The sequence below is a fragment of the Gopherus flavomarginatus genome, chromosome 1 (genome assembly GCF_025201925.1).
Source record: "Gopherus flavomarginatus isolate rGopFla2 chromosome 1, rGopFla2.mat.asm, whole genome shotgun sequence".
NCBI lineage: Eukaryota > Metazoa > Chordata > Testudines > Testudinidae > Gopherus > Gopherus flavomarginatus.
In genome coordinates this window covers 293,138,960-293,165,457 of record NC_066617.1, presented here as the reverse complement: position 1 = coordinate 293,165,457, position 26,498 = coordinate 293,138,960, and the positions used below count along the sequence as shown (strand labels likewise).

At 41.9% G+C, this 26,498-nt stretch overlaps 1 protein-coding gene across 2 annotated transcripts in view; it reads left to right on the top strand.

Moving 5' to 3' along the window:
• The window catches only part of PIBF1 (progesterone immunomodulatory binding factor 1), a 194,208-nt gene that overhangs the window by 87,623 nt on the left and 80,087 nt on the right, over positions 1-26,498 (top strand). For both annotated transcript variants that reach the window (XM_050948385.1, XM_050948386.1), the window contains 2 exons: positions 9,736-9,901; positions 22,662-22,812. In XM_050948385.1, the coding sequence (XP_050804342.1) occupies positions 9,736-9,901; positions 22,662-22,812 (317 nt within the window). The remainder of the gene's footprint in view (positions 1-9,735; positions 9,902-22,661; positions 22,813-26,498) is intronic.

Below are 26,498 nucleotides of genomic sequence, written 5' to 3'. Positions count from 1 at the left end.
AACTGAAGCAAGCTTTTTTCTCCTCAGTGAGTTCAGCCAGCTCAGGTGGAAACCCTGCTGCTGCTTCATTGTCTGCAGACCAATTTGTCATTATGCAGCCATATCTCCTTTTGAACTTCTCAAACCATTCTTTGCTGGCTATAAAGTTAGATTCCTTGGTGCAGCATCCTGTTTTAAGTGATCGTACAATCTCTTGAATCACTGGCTCATTCAATTAAATTCTTTTCTGTGCTTGTCCTCAATCCGCATGTTCAGTGCTTTCTCCATCTATTGTATGGTAGTATCACAAGTACAGAATGACACTTTAGCATCCCTCGCCTGCGCTGCTTCCCACAGCCCCCATTGGCCTGGGACGGCGAACTGCGGCCAGTGGGAGCCGCGATCGGCCGAACCTGCCCACGCGGCAGGTAAACAAACTGGCCCGGCCCGCCAGGGTGCTTACCCTGGTGAGCCACTTGCCAGAGGTTGCTGACCTCCGTCATAAGCCCTAGCCATGGATGATGAGCCTTCACCCTTAGCAAGCCTATCCAACATTTCCATTTCTGTACTAAAGTCAGCACTTGTTTCTGCTTCTTCACACATGATGCATAACTTTTTGAGCCACTTTCTCTCAATTTCCTCTTTGAGCTCATGGTAGACACTTATTAAGGGTGATAAATAACGGGTAAAGGCAAAACGGACAACATGATGTTTAAGAGACAATATCCGATCAGATTGAGAGCAGTATGGTGGGGGGGGGGTGAGAAGTGACCAGCTGATTCTAGGTGCATCTGCACATCTTGGCAACCACACTACACTGTGTAAAAGTGAATCCAAACCGTGTACAAAAATAAAGGGTTGCAATTAGTTGACCGTGCATAACAAACCATCCAAAAAAATACTGTCTAAATTGAGGCCCATCTGTAGAGGGAGAGGAAGGAAAGAAAATGAAGAAATAGGAAACTGAGTGAATCTAAAAGCCATAAACAACTAGTAATTCAGGCCTCCTTACTGTGGTTCCCTTGTAGAAATGAGGATCACAAAGGGCGGGAGTGACTGGTTGAGGCCCCAAGAGACAAAGATTTCCATAACTATTTTGTTAGGTGTTCCTACAACTCTTATCCCAAAGCTTATAGGTATTGCCAAGACTTAGATTTTTATTTCTTCTTCTTTACTCCCACCAGTCTTGTTATAAGCTTACTTTTTTAAAAAAAATCCTCCCTATAATGATTTTATTCTCCTCAGAAGAAATTTCTTACAATAAAACATCATCAGCCAAGACTGATAGGTTTGTAGTAATGTGTAAAATTGTTTTAACTTTTTAGATGTCTGATAAAATGTAAATAATAGTATAACAACTTAAAATGTAAAACGCTCAATACATTTCTGGAAAGAACAGAGAAATGACATTTTTAATTTAAATAAATAGCCTGATTTTTCAAAAGTGAGAGCACTGAGCAGCTTCTGTTGACGTTGTTTATATTTAGAGTTTTTACACTTCTGGATGATAATTTTGATAATCATTGAAGATTCTGTTTACCATGATAGCCCATAATCTAGCACTCTGGTATTAATGTTAATTGGCACTAGGTTTTTTGTTTGCAGAGCTTATGAGAAACAAGTTCTGTTCTACTGGTGTCAAGACTGCTCTCACAGACATTTTCATGTAGTCTTCCTACCATGCAGCTTAAAACTGTAAGGAATGGCCCAAGGTTGTATACCTGTGACAGTCTCCATTGCTTCTCTTGGAATGGGATAGTGATTTCCTTGATGTCTGTGTAGTCTCATTTACTAAACTAGTGGTATCAAAACAATTCTCGTTCTCTCCTGGATGATAGACCATCAAAAGATGTTCTGATGCACATCTGAATTAAATACGGGTGATGTGTTTGAAAAAAGTAATATTTACAACCAGTCTGTGCTTCATTATTATACGTAACACACATGTTTATCCACAGTCTACTGTGAGGCTGGAAATAAACCAACTGGTTGTGGTAGTTTTCTCTGAAACTCAAGTATAGTTTAGAAAAGCACTGACTCATCGAAGTCGAGATAGCTGAAGGAGAGCTAGCTACCTTGTCTACACTGTCCCTGCAACTGATATTATGGAAGCACATTACACATATCTTAGTTTCAGTTCAGATGTCACTAATGAACTACATTTGTATTTGTGTGTGTGTGTTTTACAAGAACACAAACATCTGAATGTTCACATGTCTTTTACCTGATAATTTGAGGGAGTATTTTAAGAATCTGAATATTCTTTCTGTTTGTAACTGTGTCCAGAATTTAATTGCTTTTTATGTCTTATTTTTTGGAAGAAGGACAGAGGAAATATGTTGCGTTTGTTGTGCTTTATGTAACAGATATTTTACCATTTTTGGTACTTAAGTTTTAGATTAATTTAAAGTAAGGTGTATTTAGTATTAATTGCTTTAAAAGACAATTTGCTGTATGATTTTTAAAGTTTATATTGTGTATATTTTTCCATCTCATATTACTGAGACATAGAAATAAGTTGCTAATTTGAGGAAGAGAAACAGAAACACACTGAAATTTAAAGACAAAAGATTCTCTCTCAACTTTGGGGTGGTTTTTTTTTTTTTTTTTTTTTTTTCATATTATGGAATTTTTTACTGCCTGGACATTGAGTGTGCAGCAGGAAAAAGCTCAGTAAATTTAAACCCCAGCTTGTCACAAACTTAAATATTCATGTAGACAAACCCTAAGAAACAGCCATTCTTTTTCATCCACATGGCTAAAATTTTCATCCAGGTTCTCAGCATCATGTATCTTGATTACTGCAACATCCCTCTTTCTGGCCTTGACAAATACAATCTTATCCTGCTCATACCCATTCAAAATACTGCTGCAAAGATCATGTTCCTCGCCTGTGACTTTGCCTGTATTACCTGTCTCTTTGCATGAACTTCTACCTCCAGTCAGCTCATGATGTCAGCCTCCATTCCCCACTTGTTACATTTTCAAACAAGCACCTTCTTGCTTTCTCACGTGCTGCCACTCACACTTGAGAGAAGCTCTGTGTAAACATCTATAGAACTAACTCATCATCATCCTTCAAATCCCTCCTTAAAATTATTATCTACTGTAATGCTGACAAAGATCTTGACAATGGGTAGGCTGCTGGCTTGCTGAGTGTGACAGAATGTACCCATATCCACACCCTGCACGTTATTGTAATAATCTTTGTACAAAGTGTGCCTTGTGAGATCATTTGAAAACCCATAATTTGCTGGTCAGTATTATACTGATAAAATGTGTGGGAATATTGTATGTGAAATTGTAAAGTTCCGTTGCATGGTGATCTTAACACATGTTCCTAAACTGAAATTGGCAGACAGGCCTGTCTCAAACAAAGGAATGTGTGCTCTGCTTAATTTTCATTTAGGCAGTAAACCACGTCACCAAGCAGGAAGGAAAACAAAAGAACCTCTAACATGTGGGAGAGAGCATCAGGGGACGTCCTTTACTAGGGGAGAGCAAACTATGGCCGGCAGACCAGATCTGGACCACCAGGCTTTGAATCTCGCCCATGGGATTGCCACTCCTGTGGCACCACGGGCCCCATGCTGCTCCCAGAAGTGGCTGGCACCATGTCCCTGCGGCCCCTGGGGGGCCGGGGGCAGAAGGCTCCGCATGCCGCCCTCGCCTGTGGGCACCTCCCCCAACAGCTCCCATTGGCTGGGAACGGGGAATCGCGGCCAATGGGAACTTCGGGGGAGGTACCCGTAGGCGAGGGCAGCGCGCGGAGCCCTCTGCCTCTTCTTCCCCAGGGGCTGCAGGTATGTGGTGCCGGCTGCTTCTGGGAGCTGCGTGGGGCCAGGGCATGCCACTGCCACCCCGGAGACACTTCGGGTAAGTGGCACCAAGCTGTAGCCTGCACTCCGAATCCCTCCTGTCCCCTGCCCCCAACCCCCTGCTCTGAGCCCTCTGCCTCACTCTGCACCCCAACCCCCTTCCCTGAGCCCCCTCGTACACCCACACCCCTCGTCTGCCCCAACCCTTTGTCCTGAGCCCCTTCCTACACACCGCACTTCCTCCTGCACCCCAATCCCCTTCCCCAGCCCTACATTCATGTCCCTGCATGCGACTTCCCCACCCAGATGTGGCCCTCGGGCCAAAAAGTTTGCCTATTCCTGTCCTTTACTATAGACACTCTCTCTCTCTCTCTCTCTCCTGTATCTCAGATGGAAATCCTTTCCAAGGGGGAGAGGGTCTGACACTATAAAAAGGGGGACAAACACCCCAAGAGACCCCTTCTTTTTCTCTCTGTCCATTGGTTCACTACAGCAGATGGGACAAGGGAGACATTGAACTGGAGAAGGGGTCCCCACCTAAGGTGGTTAGTAAGACAGCTGAGAACATGCGGTGAGAAAAACTTGCTTTGAATTGAACATGGTTTACTAAATTAGGCACTAGTTACATTTTCTTTATTTTTCTTGTAACCATTTCTGACTTTTACACCTCATTACTTGTACTCACTTAAATCTATCTCTTTATAATGAATAAACTTGTTTTATTGTTTTATCTAATCGAGTGTTTAAATCGAAGTGTTTGGGAAACTCCATTTGGGGTAGCAAGATGTGTGCATATCATTTCTATTAATAAAATGATGGACTTTATATAAGCTTGTACTATCCAGGAGAGGGGCTGGGCAGTATAGAACATACATTTCTTGGGGGGAAATCTTAGATTGGGTATGTTGAGGTCACCCTGCAATATAACTAAGGCTGGTGAGAGCCAAGTATGGCTGGCTGGATGGCTGCAGCACACACACACACATAGCGGGGAATGACTTGCATGCTGGAGGCTGTTTATAAGCAGTCCAGGCTGGAGACTACAGCAGCAAACAGCAATGTAAAGGGCATCCCAGGTTAGAGGGTAGGGCTGACATTGCTAATCATTAATCTGGATTGTATCTTGAGTATGTCACACTGAGATCATTGCCTGTTATACTGATCAATATTTTCTCATTGTTTCCTTTGACACTACCCCATCTGTCTGTCTGTCTCTATCCATATATTGTCTCTTGTCTTCTACTTAGGTTGTAAGATGTTTGGAGCACAGGTTGACTTTTTGTTATGTTTGTACAGCACCTAGCACAATGATCCATGACTGGAAATTCTGTGTGCAGCAATAGTATAAATAATTATATGTATGCCCCAATTCTTGGCAACAGCACAGACAATGGTGCAGGGGGAGATAGCATGTCCCCATTTGATATAGGGACCCAGTTTATGATTACTGTGTCAGCCTGGCCTGAAAAGACAAATATGGTTCAGTGTTTACAAGTTTTTGTCTAAGTGGATCTCACTCCGGATGTGAGATTGGAATCTTTGAATAGGAGTTGGTTTTGCTGTGCCATGCATGTCCTTGGGTCCCCCACATTTGAGGACATAATGTGTAGGTCAGCCATAATCTTTTCTTTCCCTCTTACTGCCCATAGCAGTGAGATGGAACAAGCAGTGTGTACCCTTGAGTATAGTTACTGTCTTGATAGGTCAAAGGACCGCTAGTTGCCTATCTGCATCTTTAGTACCTAAACACCTTTAAAAATCTGGGCCAAACTGTTTAAAAAGCAGTCTTTTTTTTTTTTCCATAAGTAGCACTAATAAGAGACAGGCAATTTCTTCTCAAGGAATATCTAAATGCCTATTATATTTCGATCTGCTCTCACATTGCTAGTACACTTCTTCCTCCAGACATCAAATCGCATAGCGCTCAGGCTGCCTCCTTTGCCTGGTATAGAAACATTCTCATATCTGAAATCTGCGAGCCAGCTACTTGGAGTAATTCCTTTGTTTTAAACCATGTCTTCTAACTGGCTCCAAGATCAGATGCCAAATTTGGTAGAGAAGTGTTAGGGGTACTGTTTAGTTAGTGTCAGTCAATCCCATCTTCCAAGTGGGACACTAAATTCCAGTCACCTAGAGTGGAAGCCACATAGGCACATTGTCAAAGAAGCAAAAAAGGTTATTTCTTCGAATAGCCACTGCGTAGTCCCACTTTTAGGTTCAAAGTCCCTGCGCTATTTGTTTATATAATTAGTTCGTCATTCCTGTTTTATTTCTTTTAAAAGAAAAGCGGAGATGCCCATCTGTCATGGGTTTTGTCTGCACACGCAGGATTGGGAGGATGGCTCATGCTCTCCTGCTCATGGGGGAAGCTCTACCGGCCTAGTCAATTAAGCTGGCACTGAGTAAATCCAGCATCAGCTCTGAAGAGGTGTCCTTCAGGAGCCGGTTTGACTGCCTCTTCTCCCATGGAAGAAATATATCCATTTGGTCACTGTCAAGATCAGGTTGGCCTAGGAGACCTAACAGTGTGCCTAAAGTGGCTTTCTGGTCATTAGATGCAGTTTCCAAAGGAGCTGGATCTTAAAACATCTCTGGCAGCCAATTATAGATCAAGATCTGGATCTGCAATGGAGCACAGATCTGGAGCTTCTAAAAAAAAAAAAAAAAAAAAAAGCTGCGTACAGATCTGAGGGCTGACATGTATGAATCCAGATTCAGGGTCAGATCCTGGATCCAAATTTGACAGCCAAACATGCAAGACTGCCAAATAGGGTTGCTGAAAACATCCTATTACCTGGGTTCCAGCCAGCATGAAGAGTTGGCATCTTTGATTGTTGAGAATCACTTGTCTGGTGGTTCTATACCAGGGATCAGCAACCTTTGGCACATGGTTCGCCAGGGTAAGCACCCTGGCAGGCCAGGCCAGTTTGTTTACCTGCCACATCCACAAGTTCAGTAGATCGTGGCTCCCACTGGCCGCGGTTCACCGTCCCAGGCCCATGGGGGCTGCGGGAAGCGGTGAACCGTGGCCATTGGGAGCCATGATCGGCTGAACCTGCCAAAGCGGCAGGTAAACAAACTGGCCCAGCCTGCCAGGGTGCTTATCCTGGTGTGCCGTGTGCCAAAGGTTGCCGATCCCTGTTCTATACCAGTGAGGCCTCAGATCCACACAGGTCAGGGGAGTCCCATTCTGCATTTCCAAAACCATGATTTTTGAGAACTGCTTACAATACTGATTCTGTGCTTAACATGAGCAAGCAGATCTAGTATGGAGTCCTTACAATACTGGAAAGGAGAAATGCATTACAAGCTTTTGATCAGATCAAAGGTTGATGGGTCTCTATAGGACAGTGTTTTCACATCATGCTTCCCATTTGGTCATATTCAGATACACACACTCAATGCTCTGCTTTGTTTGAAAGTGTGTTTGCCCCTTATGATAATTGTATATCAAACCCTCGTCCTGTAGCTGTGAAGAGAGGGACTGAGTCTTACGCTCATTTATTATCATAAATCTTAGATTCCAGTTTGCTTCTTTCCACAGCTGTCAGTTCCAATAGTTCTTCATAGGAACTGTTGAAGTTCTCTTGGGTTCCCAGCCTATCCCTAAAGGCTAATTCACACCCCTTCCCAGGACTAGGTTTAGAAGATTCTAGCTGTTGAACAGCTGGCAGTCTAAGAAGTAATGCCTGGATCAGAAACTCCTTTACAATGTGAGTGTACTATATCTATCTCAGTTCTATTGATTCTGAGATGTCACAATCTGAAGATTTCTCTGCTATGCAGTCTCTGCAGGAGAAACAGGTTACAGTGTCCCTAGATCTGTCCAGAAAGAACTGCCCATTGGCTTCAGAGCTTCTCTATAGCCCTCGAATGGGAAGGCAAAAAAGAGACCTATCTTCTTCAGGAAATTAAAAGGTGCATTGCCAAGGTTCTGTGGAGAAGTTACAGAGTACTGTAGATCCCTGTTTAGATTTAAAGCTGTATATGAGAAGCTAAGAGAACCACTGATTAGACCTTGGATACATCATCATAAATATTGATGATCCATGTATCTGATAGCTCATAGGAGGAAATTTTATTAGATTTATATTGAGCTCTGGGCTACTTATCTTCAGTTATAACTAGCTCCTCATTCTAAGCTAGGAATAGGTCTGGTACTGACTCCACCATGAAGGATGCAGTGTCTAGCTTTGGATCGCCCCCCTGTCAGGATAGTAGAAACATCAAGGCGCATCTATCCTTAACTTAACCAAGTCTTTCTTTGATCTGATAGATGAGGTGTTTTTTCCAATGGAACAGTCAGCTTAGCATTTCAGAATGTTTCAGTAAACCTTGCTTCACTCCCTCTCATCTTGGAATAAACAGACACATATAATGGTCAAGACATCCATCACCTACACATAATGGGGTGTGAGGTTTATTTCCTGGCTACAGTGTTAAGTGCAAATTGTCATATATCATACAAGGTGGATAATAGGACTGTATGGCTTGGGGTAAAATGCTCTCTGATTGTGCTAATCCCCTGACAGAACTCTTCCTGATTTCTAGTGTTCCAACAAGTGTTCCAATTGTACCTTACCTTTTGGTAAGTTTTCCATTACATACCTTGTCCAGATGGAGCCAAAGCTTATCTACAGATTCCTCAAACCCTTGGAGAGATGGAACTGACACAAGAGGAGTCAGTCTGTCACAGTCTAAAGGTTATCCATGTAGTGCACAATGTTTCAGAATTATCATGATCTGACAGAGCTTCAGCCTCCTGGAATTGTCAGCCCTCATCCAGGACAAAGGCAGGGTCTGTGGCATTCCCTAATGCTGTGTCTGTCACACCATATTGTACGGCTGATACTGCAGCTATATATGTGGTTTTTAGCAAAAAAAAATTCTTCTTTTTAGGGTTGGGGGAACAGGGAGTGTGTCTTGGGAGAGCAAAAAGATAGAAGTGACTTACTTACTCTTTTGGCAGTTCTGCTGTCCTGGTTTAGCTAGTACTCCTAGTGTCAGCCCACGTTCCTGGAGGCCAGTTGAAGAAGAAATAAAGGTTACTTTCCTGTAACCATAGTTCTGCAAGATGAGTCTCTGCATATTCACACTCCCTGCCTAATTTCCCCACTTTGGCGTCTCAGGTTAGGAATTAGTGGGAGGAACTGAGAGGTCGTTGGGGCCACTCCCCCTTTTATCTCCTTGGGAACTCTCCAGGAATCAGGAGAGAAAGAGGAGGCGAGTATCCCAAGTGGACACTGCTTTCCAGAAGGTTCTGGAAGCTTGCAACTCAGGTGCCTTCATCCCACAAGTATGAGCATGCAGAGTCTTATCTCAAAGAACTAGGCTGACCAGAGGTCCCGATTTTATAGGGACAGTCCTGATTTTTGGGTCTTTTTCTTATAAAGGTTCCTATTACCCCCCACCCACTGTCCCTGTTTTTCATACTTGCTGTCTGGTCACCTTACAAAGAACTCTGGTTCATTTTTAGGAACTGTGGTTCTTCAAGAGGTTGTCCATGTGGGTCACATGACCAGCCCTCAATCCTTGCTTTTTCAGAGTCATCTTTACCTGGGATTCTAAAATAGCAAGGAAACTAAGGGGTGGTTGCTCTGCTCTTTATTCTCTTATGTGGGTGAGCATGAGGACACACAGGGAACAGGCACGGGCGAACAGACACTTGTATTGAAAGATTCTGATCTCTTATACATGAGGTTCATACATACCTAGAGTGGGATCCACACAAACGACAGCTTGAAGAACTATTACTTCCAAATAGAGATAATGTATAGTTTAATCTTAACAGTGGTTGTTAAACTCCGCATTTTTTTAACAAAGATTCTCCTCTTTGCTGAAATCTGTGCCATATACTGAAAAGACTTACAGGTATCTTTTTGCTGTATCTACATGTTTCCTTTTGGTCAAACCACACAAGTACTTTGATTTTTTTCAGGTACAGACAGCTGCAACTCAGCACAGAAAGCAAGGTGGCTGAACTTCTCCATCAAAGTAAATTAAAGTCCTTTGAGAGTGAACGTGTTCAACTCATGCAAGAAGAGACAGCAAAGAATCTCTCACAGTGTCAATTAGAATGTGAGAAATACCAGAGAAAACTGGAGGTACGTTACAAAAGGAATCTGTGGGTACGTCTACACTACGGGAGTATTCCGATTTTACATAAACCGGTTTTGTAAAACAGATTGTATAAAGTGGAGTGCACGCGGCCCACTAAGCACATTAATTCGATGGTGTGCGTCCATTGTCTGAGGCTAACGTTGATTTCTGGAGCGTTGCACTGTGGATAGCTATTCCGTAGCTATCCCATAGTTCCCGCAGTCTCCCCCGCCCCTTGGAATTCTGGGTTGAGATCCCAGTGGCTGATGGGGCAAAAATCATTGTCGCGGGTGGTTCTGGGTAAATGTCGTCAGTCATTCCTTCCTCCGGGAAAGCAACGGCAGACAATCATTTCGTGCCCTTTTTCCCTGGATTGCCTTGGCAGATGCCATAGCACGGCAACCATGGAGCCCGTTCAGCTTTTTTTTACTGTCACCGTATGTGTACTGGATGCCGCTGACAGAGGCGATACTGCAGCGCTACACAGCTGCATTCATTTACTTTTGCATGATAGCAGAGACGGTTATCAGTCATTCTGTACCGTCTGCTGCCATTGTAAATTGGCAGTGAGATGGCGGCTATCTGTTGTTCTGTACCGTCTGCTGCTATCATGAGTGCCCCTGGCTGAGGTCGGCCGGGGGCGCAAAGGCAAAACTGGGAATGACTCCCCGAGTCAATCCCTCCTTTATGATATCTAAAAATAGTCAGTCCTGCCTAGAATATGGGGCAACTGTACTAGAGAACCAGTGTATCAGAGAACCAGAGAGCACAGCTGCTCCGTGTCAGATCCCACAGAAATGATGAGCTGCATGCCATTCACGGGGGTTGCCCCTGCAACAACCCCATCCGTTGCTTTCCTTCTCCCCAACCTTCCTGGGCTACTGTGGCAGTGTCCCCCCCATTTGTGTCATGAAGTTATAAAGAATGCAGGAATAAGAAACAGTGACTTGTTAGTGAGATAAAATGAGGGGGAGGCAGCCTCCAGCTGCTATGATAGTCCAGGCAGGACATTAAGCAGTGTGGGGGAGAGGAGCCCAGCATCCCACTGCTATGATAGTCCAAGCAGTACAGAATCTTTTCTTTACACATGAAAGGGAGGGGGCTGATTGAAGCTCAGCCCCCAGTTGCTATGATAAAGACAGTTACCAGCCGTTCTGTACCATCTACTGGGAATAACCAGGAATCATTCCTATTTTTACCCAAGCGCCCCCCCCCGGCCGGCCTCATGTGAGGCCAGCCAGGGGTATTCAGCAGTTATCAAGCATATTGTACCGTCTGCCACTGGGGAGGGAAGAGGAGCGGATACTGCTCTTTACTGCCTCAGCATCGCGTCTACCAGCAGCATTCAGTACACATAGGGTGACGTTAAAAAAAAGTCAAGAAACAATTTTTTTCCCTTTTATTTCACGTGGGGGGAGGAGGAGGTACATTGACGAGCTATACCCTGAACCAACTGGACAATGTGTTTGAACCTACAGGCATTGGGAGCTCAGCCAAGAATGTAAATACTTTTCAGAGACTGCTGTGGACTGTGGGATAGCTGGAGTCCTCAGTCCCCGCTCCCTCCCTCCATGACCGTCCATTTGATTCTTTGGCTTTCCGTTACGCTTGTCACGCAGCACTGTGTAGCCTGGAGATTTTTTTCAAACATTTTGGCATTTCATCTTCTGTAACGGAGCTCTGATAGAACAGATTTGTCTCCCCATACAGCGATCAGATCCAGTATCTCCCGTTCGGTCCGTGCTGGAGCTCTTTTTGTATTTGGGACGGCATCGCCACCTGTGCTGATCTATGTGGAGAGGAAATATACAACAGCTTTCTGCTTCGAGTTATGACTTCCACACACACTGGTTTTAGACAAAGCAAAAACAAGTTTATTAATTACAAAAGATAGTTTTTAAGTGTTTATAAGAGATAGCAATCAGATCAAAGCAGATTACTTAGCAAATAAAGCATGCAAACTAAGCTTACTATACTACATAGATAGGATATGAATAGCAAATTCTCACCCTAAATGATGATACAAGCAGGCTGTGGATTCTTAAAGGGCAAGCTGCGCTGGCTTAAAAGCTTAGAAACCCCAGTTGTTCCATTCATAGACTAAAAATCCCTTTAGCCTGGGTTCAGCACTTCCCCCATTTCAGTCTCATAGACTCATAGAACTGGAAGGGACCTCGAGAGGTCATCGAGTCCAGTCCCCTGCCCTCATGGCAGGACCAAATACTGTCTAGACCATCCCAGAGAGACATTTATCTAACCTACTCTTAAATATCTCCAGAGATGGAGATTCCACAACTTCCCTAGGCAATCTATTCCAGTGTTTAACTACCCTGACAGTTAGGAACTTTTTCCTAATGTCCAACCTAAATCTCCCTTGCTGCAGTTTAAGCCCATTGCTTCTTGTTCTATCATTGGAGGCTAAGGTGAACAAGTTTTCTCCCTCCTCCTGATGACACCCTTTTAGATACCTGAAAACTGCTATCATGTCCCCTCTCAGTCTTCTCTTTTCCAAACTAAACTAACCCAATTCCTTCAGCCTTCCTTCATAGGTCATGTTCTCAAGACCTTTAATCATTCTTGTTGCTCTTCTCTGGACCCTCTCCAATTTCTCCACATCTTTCTTGAAATGCGGTGCCCAGAACTGGACACAATACTCCAGCTGAGGCCTGACCAGCGCAGAGTAAAGCGGAAGAATGACTTCTCGTGTCTTGTTTACAACACACCTGTTAATGCATCCCAGAATCACGTTTGCTTTTTTTGCAACAGTATCACACTGTTGACTCATATTAAGCTTGTGGTCTACTATGACCCCTAGATCTCTTTCTGCCATACTCCTTCCTAGACAGTCTCTTCCCATTCTGTATGTGTGAAACTGATTGTTCCTTCCTAAGTGGAGTACTTTGCATTTATCTTTATTGAACTTCATCCTGTTTACCTCAGACCATTTCTCCAATTTGTCCAGATCATTTTGAATTTTGACCCTGTCCTCCAAAGCAGTTGCAATCCCTCCCAGTTTGGTATCGTCCGCAAACTTAATAAGCGTACTTTCTATGCCGACATCTAAATCATTGATGAAGATATTGAACAGAACCGGTCCCAAAACAGACCCCTGCAGAACCCCACTTGTTATACCTTTCCAGCAGGATTGGGAGCCGTTAACAACTACTCTCTGAGTACGGTTATCCAGCCAGTTATGCACCCACCTTATAGTAGCCCCATCTAAATTGTACTTTCCTAGTTTATCTATAAGAATATCATGCTAGACCGTATCAAATGCCTTACTAAAGTCTAGGTATATCACATCCACCGCTTCTCCCTTATCCACAAGGCTCGTTATCCTATCAAAGAACGCTATCAGATTAGTTTGACACGATTTGTTCTTTACAAATCCATACTGGCTATTCCCTATCACCTTACCACCTTCCAAGTGTTTGCAGATGATTTCTTTAATTACCTGCTCCATTATCTTCCCTGGCACAGAAGTTAAACTAACTGGTCTGTAGTTTCCTGGGTTGTTTTTATTTCCCTTTTTATAGATGGGCACTATATTTGCCCCATTCTAGTCTTCTGGAATCTCCCCCGTCTCCCATGATTTCCCAAAGATAATAGCTAGAGGCTCAGATACCTCTTCTATTAACTCCTTGAGTATTCTAGGATGCATTTCATCAGGCCCTGGTGACTTGCAGGCATCTAACTTTTCTAAGTGATTTTTTACTTGCTCTTTTTTTATTTTATCATCTAAACCTACCCTCTTCCCGTAAGCATTCACTATATTAGACATTCCTTCAGACTTCTCAGTGAAGACCGAAACAAAAAAGTCATTAAGCATCTCTGCCATTTCCAAGTCTCCCGTTACTGTTTCCCTCTCCTCACTGAGCAGTGGGCCTATCCTGTCCTTGGTCTTCCTCTTGCTTCTAATGTATTGATAAAAAGTCTTCTTGTTTCCCTTTATTCCTATAGCTAGTTTGAGTTCATTTTGTGCCTTTGCCTTTCTAATCTTGCCTCTGCATTCCTGTGTTATTTGCCTATATTCATCCTTTGTAACCTGACCTAGTTTCCATTTTTTATATGATGCCTTTTTATTTTGTAGGTCACGCAAGATCTCGTGGTTAAGCCAAGGTGGTCTTTTGCCACATTTTCTATCTTTCTTAACCATCGGAATAACTTGCTTTTGGGCCCTTAATAGTGTCCCTTTGAAAAACTGCCAACTCTCCTCAGTTGTTTTTCCCCTCAGTCTTGATTCCCATGGGACCTTACCTATCAGCTCTCTGAGCTTACCAAAATCTGCCTTCCTGAAATCCATTGTCTCTGTTCTGCTGTACTCCCTTCTACCCTTCCTTAGAATTGCAAATTCTATGATTTCATGATCACTTTCACCCAAGCTTCCTTCTACTTTCAAATTCTCAACAAGTTCCTCCCTATTTGTTAAAATCAAGTCTAGAACAGCCTCCCCCCAGTAGCTTTTTCAACTTTCTGAAATAAAAAGTTGTCTGCAATGCAGTCCAGGAACTTATTGGATAATCTGTGCCCCGCGGTGTTATTTGGTCTCCAGATCATATCATATTATGCTTTTGACTTGAGGGCCTTCATGAGTAGCTTCCCTTTTCTTTAATCCCACTTTCTAAAATTTAATGGCATTGTACTAGTTTTTGGTTCCTTTCAGTACCTTTCCTCCCTGAAGATGGTGAACTTAAACTATGTTGTGATCACAAACTATGTTGTGATCACGTAACTTCTTGAACCACTCCTTTTGTTACTTAGGCCTAAGTGGAGAAAAGCTTCTCCTCTTGTGTGCTCTAGAACTTGCTTTTCCAAGAATTCATCTTTAAGGTGTTGAGAAAATTGCTTTTTTTGGCTTGTCCAGTTGTGACATTTGACCATTTTATGTTGTTGTAATTGAAGTCCCCTGTTTGTCATTGTTATATTAGACTTTGTTACCTCTTTGAGTGCTCTCAAGATTGTGCACACAGTATTCCTTTTCTGATCATTATGCTAGTATTATAACCTTACATGTTACTCATGTATTTCTGAAACCTGGGTTTTATATCCATACAGATTCAACTGAATTGTCCTCTCCACTCACAATTTTATCTCTTTAGATTCTGTGGAATCTTCTAGCCCTTCTTTGAGTGCCTTCTGCATATTCCCACTCTTGGGATATGTGCCAGTCAGTGCTGTTGAATGGTGCAGCCTTCTAATAGTAGTGCCTATTAGATCACTTTCATGCCTCCCTCCTTAGCCCCAGTATCTGAGCACATTCTGAGGTTGAGGCTATAAAAAGGGGCATGGCAGTGGTTGTCACTGACCATGGATGGATGTGATCCTTCTTCAGATTAAAGGTCTTTTAGACAGTTAACTAAGTGCCTTGTTCGTTGTTTTAATAATTGGATAGGTAGTAGTTAGTGTGATATTCCCCAGGCTACAACCTGGACTGCTGAACTGCTGTGTCCGTTTAACTCTCCAGCCAAGGTTGCCTTTTACATTGCTTTGCTAGTGTACAGCAAGTCCCTCCAGGCTCTCCTCACTCAGAGCTATCCGCATGTAAAGTCATTCCCAGCTGAATACGTAAATGCTATGCCCAGCCATTCATGAATAGATGCAGGCTGACTCCACCATATCCCTCAGTCCCAGCCTTGTCACCCAAAAATATGCATCTTGTACTGTTCAGTAGCCCACTGGACTGTACAGGTTCATAAATTAGCCTGTCATTCCAACAAAGGATAATGAGTGTGCACCAGTGTTATTGTCTCAAGTGGAGGCCTCCCAAATACTTCAACCAAACACACTGGTTTAGATAAAACAATAAACATGTTTCTCGACTAGAGAAAGATAGATTTTAAATTTATAAATGATAAGGCAGAATTGATTACAAAAAAAATAGAAAGATAAAACCCAATCTAATCCCTAAAATTTACCAAGCTAAATACGATTTGAAACAAACATCATTCTCACCACACCAGATGCTGCAGACAGTTTACAGGCTGAATTTCCTTTCAGACTGGGACCACTCCCGTTCATTCAGTGTTCTTCAGGTATTCCTTGATGTTATGAGCAGAGCAATACAAGGAGGAGAGGTGAGGGGGGAAGCATTTTTCTCCTGTCTTATACTCTGAAAGGAAAAGTCTTTGCTGGGTCATGGGGTGAGGCAGTTACATTGAGTACATGCCAACTATCTTTCAGGTGAATTATAAATTTCTTGTTTAAAACTTCCCTGCTGGTGAATCTCCAATTAAGCAGGTAATGGCCTTTTAGCACCTCGCTGGCATGTGAGTGTGCCTTTGTCTTTGAGAAATTAGTCTAGGTGTTACCCAGAACTACAGCATATTTCAACAACAATCGTATAGCAGAATCTCATAATTTTACACGCAGTGATGTTACACATATTTTAACAGGACAATGATGTTCAGCAGATTATGAGTTTTCAAATGATACCTCACAAAGCATGCTTTGCACAAAATATATCATAAGCATATAAAAGGGGTAAACCTTGGATACAAGGTGCCACAGTTAGTTTTAGTGTTAGTTACTGTTGTTCATTATGTCATTCATGGCTCCTGTATCAACAGATCTGATGACAGGAGAGAAGTCTGTTACTCTGATACAAAATATTCTAGATGATGAACAAGGAAATATGATACCTCCACATCACGAACAAGAACCTGCAGGCAAATTCTTTGCAGATGAAAACTTCAGAGTAATCTCATCTTCTTCACCATCTGAGGATGCTGTCTGATTTCAAGAGTTAATCAGCAAATTGGTTTCTACTTTAAAATTATCTTTGGTTTCAGTGGAGGAATCTTCTCAGCCTGTTTTTGATATCCTGGGAAATACCTTTACAAGCAAATTTTCTCATCTCTTGCTGGAGGGTCTCTGGCAGCCAAAATCAATATGGACTACTCCATCTTTCTGTCAACCATTTGCTAGAAAGGCAGATGAGCTGTATCACATTCCGTATGAAGGATTTTCTTGTTTCCATGTACATGCTCCTCTTAATTCTCTATCGGTGGCTACAACAATGCAAAGGTCAAGATTGGGATATTTGTGTTCTACTCTCAGTGATAGAGAAGGGAAAAGGCCACATTATTTAGGAAGGAAACCTGGTGTCTTCATCTTCCAACATGTGAACAGCTAACTACCTAACCATAATGGCCAGATATCAGTTTTACCTTTGGAACAAAATTTCTCTGTTTATCAAGAATCTCTCCAACAAACCCTGCAGACTGTCTCATTAAGGAACGCCAAAATGTTGCTAAGCATGCACTGAGAGTGTTCTTTGATATCTCAGATGTATCCTCAAGATGAGTAGTAACAGCAATAACACTCCAGAGATATGCATGGCTATGCTCCTCTTCTCCATGAAAGGAAGTCAAAAGTTGAGGAGCTTCTGTTTCAGAGGGATGGACTTTTCAGTTGAAAAACAGGGGAAATTTTAGAAAACATGAAAGAGACAAGATCAACAACTTGATCTTAGGATCTCTTGCCACCTTTCAGGAAGAGAATTCCTGTATCTGTTTTCAGATGTCAGAGACACTATTCTCCATCTTATTTTACTTCTTTCTCCTCTTTCAACATAGGCAGATGACACTACCAGCAGCTACAACAGCAATCATCTTCTATTGAGTGGTATAAAAGATGCCACTTTAAATCCAGGATGAGACAAAGTAATTAGTCTTCAATTATTTCTTTACCTTCTTTACCATGGGTTTGACATACAATAGACGAGCAGCACACCAGCCTTAAAATCTGTTTCCTAGACATTTGGCAACCTTTAAGGCCAATGTTAAATCAACTGGCTAAAGATCACCACAGACTGATGGTATTTGGACACTATAAAGGATGGATATACCATAAAGTTTGACACCTTCCCTCCAAACCAACCTCCCCTCTTCCCCTTTTCAGGGATCCTTCTCATGAATCAGAGTCAATAACGGAAACCAACTCTCTATTAAGGGAAGAAGCAATAAGAGAAGTTTCAGTAAATCTCAGGAATCTGAGGTTCTTCTCCCATTGTTCCCTAATTCCACAGAAAGAATTGAGGTCTTTGTCTGATCTTGGATCTGAGGAAGCTAAACAAGTACATTCGAAGGACTTGCTTCGGAATGATAACTCTAGGATCCATTATCCCTTCCCTGTTGTATCTAGACTGGTTTACTGCTCTGGATCTCAAAGAAGCTTACCTTTATATTTCAATGTAAGACTGTCACATAGGAAGTACCTTAATTATGCCATAGGGCAGACCATTTCCAATACAACGTGCTCCTCTTTGGCTTTTCATTGGCACCCTGAATCTATACAAAATGCCATTGTGTAGTGGTGGCTTTTCTGGGAAGACAAGGGTTGGTTGGGGTTTTTTTTTTCTGTTTTTAAACAATTGGCTCCTAAAGCAGCCCCCAAAGATGAACTAAAAGGCATCAGCTAATTCACGTGCTCTCTGTTCCAAAGTTTGGGGTTTTTCATGAATAGGAAAAAAAATCCCTATTGTCCCCCTCACAAAATTCTGTTCATGGGATAGTTTCTCAACTCCAAAAGGACAAGGGAAATTCCTGAAGATAAAATATGATTCAGTCTCTATTTTAGAGTCTAAAGTTTTTTCTGTCCCTACAGTGTCTTAAGGCATCAATCACCTATGTCGTGCCTTATGCAGAACAAGGGATGAGACCTCTTCAGCATTGTTTAGCAAAGAACTTCAGGCAGGCAGTAAGCAACATGGACTTACCATTTCAGAGAAATCCATAGATGTATGGATCAGGGTCATGTACTAAGAAGAATGATGTTCAGTCCTTCCTCCCTGTCCATAATGGTTACAACAGGCTCCTCAAAAACAGGCCAGAGTGCACACCTGAACACAGTTTTAACAAGGGTCTCTGGAATCAACAGGAATGTCATCTTCATATCAGAATTCTAGAGTTAAGAGCAATTCAGTTGACATTCAGATAATTCCTTCCTCAGATACAAGGATCTGTGGTTCAAGTGACCATGGACAATATGGCAGAGATATACTATGTAAATAAATGGGGTGGAAGAGTCTGGTCCTGGCAGTTTTGCAGGGAGGCAATGAAGCTCTGGGATAGATGTATACTGAACAAGATTTTATCCTGTAGCTCTGCGTCTGACAGGATCCCTCAACTAGTTAGCAGACCGACTAATCAGAGACTCTTCCCAGTTGCATGAATTATCCATGAAAGATTCTGAGTCAATATATATTTGCTCTTTGGGGTACTCCAAAAATAGATTTATTTGCCGCAAGGATCAACACACAAAGGACCATTATTTTTGTTCAAGGGTGGACATGGATACACAGTCTCTAACAGATGCATTTCTCCTCCATTGGAGCACAGAGCTAATGTATGCTTCCCCACTATTTCCTTTAATGTTGAAGGTTGTGAAAAAGATCAGACAGGATTCAGTCAAGATGATGCTTATCACCCTAGCATGGCCAGAGGCAACAGTGGTGTAAACAAGCTTGCTCCTTCTTTCCAAGGAATACTACAGAAGCTTCACTGGACCTTCTGTCACAGCAGCCGGGGAAATACCATTTGGAGCTGCTTTCCTTGCATCTGACAGCATGAGTGTGTTGTTTTATATTGAAGTAATCCACTAGCTTAATAATAATTCATTGCTAGTAACTTAACAACAGTCTTTATTAGATCATAATTAACATATTTAATCTTGCATCTTAACTCAGGTCAGTCAGTCTAGCCTAAAACCAACTGCCTCCTCCAGCTGTCAGCTCCCATACCTGAAGATGCTATTAATTCTCTTAAAGCCACAGTAATACTACAGTGGGCAATAGGGCTCTGACAAAACTAGAGAAATCTTACTCTGTAGATATACATGTTTTACTTAATGCTAGAAGACAATCAACTACAAAATGTTATGATTTTAAATAGAAAAGATTTTTACTGTATATCTGATTAGGGTATTGATTCTGTATCAGCTCCTATTCAATCAATACTGGAGTATTTGCTGTTTCTGGAAGATAAGGATTTATCTGTTGCATCACTATGAGTGCATTTAGCTGCAATCACAGCTTTTCATATGCAAATAGATGGTAATAATATATTCTTGCACGATATTAAGAATTTTTTTCCCCAAAGGTTTACTAAATTTGAATTCCCTGCTGAGAGAACTTATTACTCCATGGGTTTTGAACTTAGTACAATACTACCATAGCTTATGTCTTCACACTTGAAGCCTTTATCTTCTTTTTTTTGTGCTTAATCTGTCAATTAAGCCTGCATTTATTAAACCAAGAACATCAACCAGGAGAGGTAGTGAACTTCATGTCTTAATGTCTGACCCTCCATTTCTGAATTTTTATAAAAACAAAGTACCATATATACTCATTCATAAGCTGAATTTTTTTTAGTAAAAAAGGGAAGCACCAGAGAAGGGGGTCAGCTTATGAATGAGCATAAAGAGGGAGAGGTGGGACACAGCCCCTCCCCTCAGCAGAGGGAGCAAGGAGTGGCAGCACAGCCAGCAGAGACAGAAGGGAAGAGGCAGGGCCAGAGTCTCTCTGCTTCTGGCTACGTTGCTCTCCCCCCTGCCTCCGAAGCAGCTGCAGTTCCAGGGCTGGCAGGCTGAAGCCAGAGCAGGCTGTGGTCGCGCCACTCGGCCACTGGAGCACGCTGCAGTTGTGCCGCCCGGCCCAGCCCACTGGAACATGCTGCGTCCGCGCCGCCCGGTCTGGCCCACCAGAGCAGACTGCAGCTGCGCTGTCCAGCCTGGCGGAGCAGCTCCAACCAGGTTAGAGACATCCTCCCTTGGCCCTCCCCAGATAAGGTGGGAACGGATGGAATGGGGAGAGTGTGGGGGTCCCGGGTTAGGGGTGGGGTCATGTGGGGGGTGGTGACAGGGGTTACTCCTCTGGCTCCCAGCTTCTCCCCCCCCTGCAAAAATATTTCCCCACCAGTTGCTGTACCAGCCTGTCAGGATAAGCAGCTGGAGCGTTGGGACACTTAAGTTTACCTTCGTGCCTGCGGATGCTTGAGCTAAACAAACCATCTCAGCCCATCAGCGACTTATCCTGATGGCCCGGGAGCCAAAGTTTGCCGACTCCTGAATTACAGAGTCGGCTTATGAATGGATTATAAAAATTTTCCATTTTTACTTATCCATCTTGGGGGTGGGGTCGGCTTATAAACAAACCGGCTTATGATTGAGTATATACATCATAGAGTATATAGTTCTTCCCTCACATCCCAGATTCATACCAAAAATAATTTCCAATTTCCATGTCAATTAATCTGTTACTCTTTCAGCGTTTTTTCCCAGATCTCATTCAAATAAGAGCGAATCCAAGTTACACTGTTTGGATGAAAAAAGATTGTTATATTTAGATAGGACCAAGGATTTTAGATTTTCACACAAATTTTGATTCATATGTGGGTAACTGGGAACCCCATTTCCACGCAGATATTATCTAGATGGATGAGGCAGTGCAAGACAGGTCCTGCTAATTGAAATTTGTAACTCAGCCATGGGAAGTTCAATACATATAATTAAACATCCATTAGATAACATGGTTAAATTAGGTGCCCAGTTTGGTAGATTGGTTCTACGTGCTTGGGCATTGAGAGGAGGGATGGGAAGGGGGCATGTAAGCTATCTATTAGGCACTACTAGTAGAAGGTTGCACTGTTCACTGGCACCTGTTAACATGTGCCAAGATATGAATATGCAGAGTCCATCTTGAAGGACTTTGGTTACAAGTAAGTAATCTCCATATCCTGTGTACACCCCCACTTATTCCAACTATTTTCTCCTTACTGTATAGTATATAGCTAGATATTAAAGAGTTACACTGGTTTTTGTCATTCCACTTTGTTTTAGAAACGTTTCTTTTGTCAGGGTCTTTTTCCATTTCCAGGCATTCTAGCTCACCTGTTTTTGCTTTTAAGATTCTCACATTTGCATTTACAGCTTCTACTTTGAATTGAGTATGTGCTTATTTTTATTTAAGTCCTCAGCCTATTGTGTTAATTATTTTTGCTAGTCTTGAATGTTGTTAATGTATTAATATTTAAAAGCAGCAAAGAGTCCTGTGGCACCTTATAGACTAACAGATGTTTTGGAGCATGAGCTTTCGTGGGTGAATACCCACTTCGTCAGATGCATGACGAAGTGGGTATTGAACCACGAAAGCTCATGCTCCAAAACGTCTGTTAGTCTATAAGGTGCCACAGGATTCTTTGCTGCTTTTACAGATCCAGACTAACACGGCTGCCCGTCTGATATTAATATTTAGTTCTCTATATTTATAGGAAATAAGTGCATTATAAATATCAAATTGTGAAAATTATGCATTTATCCTTTTATTAAAGAAGTCCCTTGAACTAATCAAAGTAAACAACAAAACAAATACCTTCCATTATTTAAAATCCTGTGTACAGTATTAAACACTTTCCCCCCCTCCCCTTATCCTTTTTTCTTGATTCTCCTCCCATGAGGATTTTGGTTGTGTCCTCAAGTAGAGGCTCATGAAATCACTAGAGCTTTAAAGAGCTGTCAGATGTCTTGTTGCATGGCACATAACTCAAGAGAGTAGATCTGTCCAAAATAGTATATTTAGAGAATATCTGCTGTTAAAAAGATTTTTTCCCTTTTCTGAATGACACGTTAAATTGGACTTTTCAATAAACACTGAAAATCTGTTATCTTTAAATATTAGACTACCGAATCTTTCACATACGTTTTTTCGCCTCCCTCAAAAATATCTTACAATCCCAATCTTTGCATTTGTTCTGTTGTTCATTCTCTCAGGTTCTCACTAAGGAGTTTTATAGCCTTCAAGCATCTAGTGAGACACGCATTACTGAACTTCAGGCACAGAATTCTGAGCATCAGGCAAAGCTAGACACTTATGAAAAATTGGAAAAAGAACTTGATGAGATAATAATGCAAACTGCAGAAAGTAAGTTTGGACCCAAATTATACTATTTTTTCTGGTGGTACTGGTGTTCTTATAAAAGTTGCATTGTTTGTGATGATATATAATATTTAGCACAAGCCTTTTTAGGTAGAGATTCAAGGTGCAATAAATCCTTTGGGTACAAATTACATAGTGTGTATTGAAAAAATTATTGCATTTTATATTAAAAATATTTATTGCATCTTAAACATCTGTACTAAATATTATAAATTTATATACTTATATACTTGTGCTAAATGTTAAGCACTCCTTATTATACCAAACAATCATCCCACTGTTACCATATTACTCTCTCCACCTTTTGTTTCTTATTGTACTCTTTGATTGTTAGGTGTATGGGACATGCACTGTCTTTTTTTATTACATATGTATATAGCATCTAACACAGATGTGGGCAAACTACGGCCCATGAGCCACATCCAGCCTGTGAGGCTGTCCTGCCCGGTCCCTCCCCCGCAGCCACACTGCCGCTGAGCAGCATGGGGAGCTCAGCTGGCTCTGCCCGGGTGTTGTGACTGCAAGCTCCTGCTGCTGGTAACGGGGCGGGGGGTCCTGGAGAGCAGTCATGGAGGAGGGGGCGGTTGGGTGAGGCAGAGGTTCTGGGGGGCACGGTCAGGGGATGGGGAGCAGGGAGGAGTGGGAGTCCTGGGGAGCCTGTCGGGGGCGGGGATATGGATAGGGGTTGGGAGGTCAGTCAGGGGACAGGGAGCGGGGGGGGGTTTCGATAAGGAGGTGGGGTTTTTTGGGGGGCAGTTAGGGGCAAGGGGTTCCAGCAGGGGGTGGTCAGGGGACGAGGAGCAGAGGGTGGTTGGATAGGGGATGGGAGTCCCAGAGGGGCTGTCAGGGGGCGGGGGTGTGGATAGGGGTTGGGGCAGTCAGGGGACTGGGAGCAGAGGGTTGGATAGAGGGCAAGGGTTCAGGGAAGGGGCGGTCAGGGAAAAAGGAGCAAGGGAGGTGGATGGGTTGGGGGTTCTGAGAGGGCAGTTGGGTGGGGAGAAGTGAGAGGGGGCAAATAGCGGGTAGGGGCTAGACTGTTTGGGGAGGCACAGCCTTCCCTACCCGGCCCTCCATACGGTTGTGTAACCCGGATGTGGCCCTCGGGCCAAAAAGTTTGCCCACCCCGATCTAACATGATAAAGCCCAATCCATGGTTCTCCAATACAATATATAAATATAATTTGGTTTTAATTCAATGAATGATTAATATTAATTAGGTATGGTCCAGGAAAGCTAGAGCCAGATATGTATTAGGCACTGATGAGGATTCAAAATTTTGGTTCAAGATAAAACCATGACTAGAGTTCAAGTTTGACAGTGTAGAAATCTTATAAACTATTTTTGAAAGATGTTTGCCCAAAGTGGCAAAAATAACAAGATCTCCCATTTTACCTGATGAAATCTTTGTGAGGTCATTTCTTTTCATGAGATTTCAACTATCTTGGTTCATATCCAGACTGGATCCAGAAAACAGGCCCCTTTCAGTTGCAGGATCAAGGTCTTAGTTCCTGTTTCCACCTGAAACTCACTGTGTTTTAAGTACATCATGGAGTCCATGTGGCGCCCTGAAATGCACTTGTTGAAGGATCAGGCCCTAAGGTTGAAAGGCATATTCAAGGATTCTGATCCATCTCCCACCTTCTACCTGCCTTCCTTTCACCCAGAAAAATCCAGAACAAGGATTCTATTTGAGGTTCCATTTAGGGACTACATGTCATTAAAATGAGATAGACCGATGGTATATTCACTTAAGTATAACAAAGGAATTTTGCAAAAGGATGTTAAATTTTACGTGTAAATAACAGCTCACAAAAGAGTATGAGGTTATAAAGATGCCTTGGATTGGGCTGAGGTGCTTTCAGCAACTAAGACGTGGATATTGTTTGAAACTTTACAAGTAGCTGTACCTGGAATCTGGCATGGCTGTCTAATTTTGACCCAATATAACTTTTATTAATGTATATTTGATATATGCTACTGACAGTAATATAAACACATGCTATTGGAAATGCATGTGTTGTTCTTCTGGAGGGATATTTATGTGTCAACATCAGATACATTTAGAATTGTTTGGACTTCCATCCTCATTAGGATAATGGAGAATTTTCCCAAAGAGAGAATCATAGTTTAGAAGGGTTTCTTCCTTATGCCTGCAAACTTTCTTATTTCATCTGGTGTTTAGCAGGTAAAAGATCTGTTGCTGGAATTGAAAGTATTAGCTACTTGATAAATATTGTAATGAATTATAATTAAACCTTAAAATTGTATGCTTGCAATACAAGACTTTTTGAAAAAATTGGTTTACTATTGAACTGTTGTTCAGTTTTTAAAAAGGAAAGAATTGTAATACAAATTATTATTTTATCATGCCTATTTTTACTGTTACTTAATATCTACCATTGTTTTCTTATTTTTTTAAAAAAAAGATTTGAGTGAATCTAATGATGATGAAAATGAGGACACTGCATTCTTTTGAAATTAATTATTGGTATTCTTTACTGTTATAGCTTCTGAGGTAGTGGCAGCTATAATTATAGTTATATTCATTTTAAACCAACCTCCTCCAGTTGATTGTAAGTTTTTTAAATAGATCTCTCTATGGCTGAAATCTTCCATGCTTGGTCTCAACAAAATGGTGATCTTTTGGGGAAAATTAAAGGGGACAATATTGAGCCTGCTATTGTTTAAAAACATGTGAGGAGGAGGAAGGACAAACGTTCCCTGTATATTACAACTGAAATCTTGGCATTTTAATTCAAATAACCAAAGAAGCAAAAACAACCCATTTGAAGAAAACATGTTCATTATTTTTAAAGTTCTGAACATTAATATTTGGATCATTCATTTGTGTGCCATAGAAATCTTGTAATCTGCTTCCCAGAGCAATATGAAACAAAAGATTTAGAATTAAATCCTGGCTCCATTGAAATGAGATTTTACCATTAACTTCAGTGGGGCCAAGATTTCATCCTTTGAATTCTGGGGCCACTCTGAATCTCTTTACTTTGAAAAGCTATACTTTTTTGGAGGGGATGAGAAGGGAGGGTTGACTAATAAGGCCTTTACTCTTGTATGCTATCTTTGTCCTTGTAAGAAATGATATATTTACGCAAGTGAAATGGCTTGTATCAAATAATATTGACATTTTTTCTCTGCAGAGCATGTGCATGTGGAAGAGACTATTGAAATGTGATTATTACTATCACTTCATTGACTCCTCATTATGTTTCATTTATTAATACAACAATAGTCTGTAATGGCCTAGTCATGGATCTGTCTGTTTTAGGCATTTGTACTATTTGTCATAATAACTGAGTGCTTTCCACATAAATAGCAGTAGTGAAATCACTTGGAATGTCTGGGTCATCTTTTTTGGGGTTAAGACTATACTGGGATATTTTTGGTTTTAGATTGTTTGGATGATTAGGGGGGAGTGGACGTTTGAGTGGATGAGATATCAGTGTTGTGAATGTCATTCTTATGATGGGGCCATTTTGTGCTAAGCATAGTACAAACATTAACTTAAAAGACTGTCCCTACCCCAGTGAGCTTACTGTGTCCAATGCAATTGATCACAATAGGGGCAAAAACAGTATGGGGGATGGAGGATGGGGATAAGATAACAGTAAAACAAGCATGTTTTAGCTCAATGAGCATTAGTCTTGGCTCAT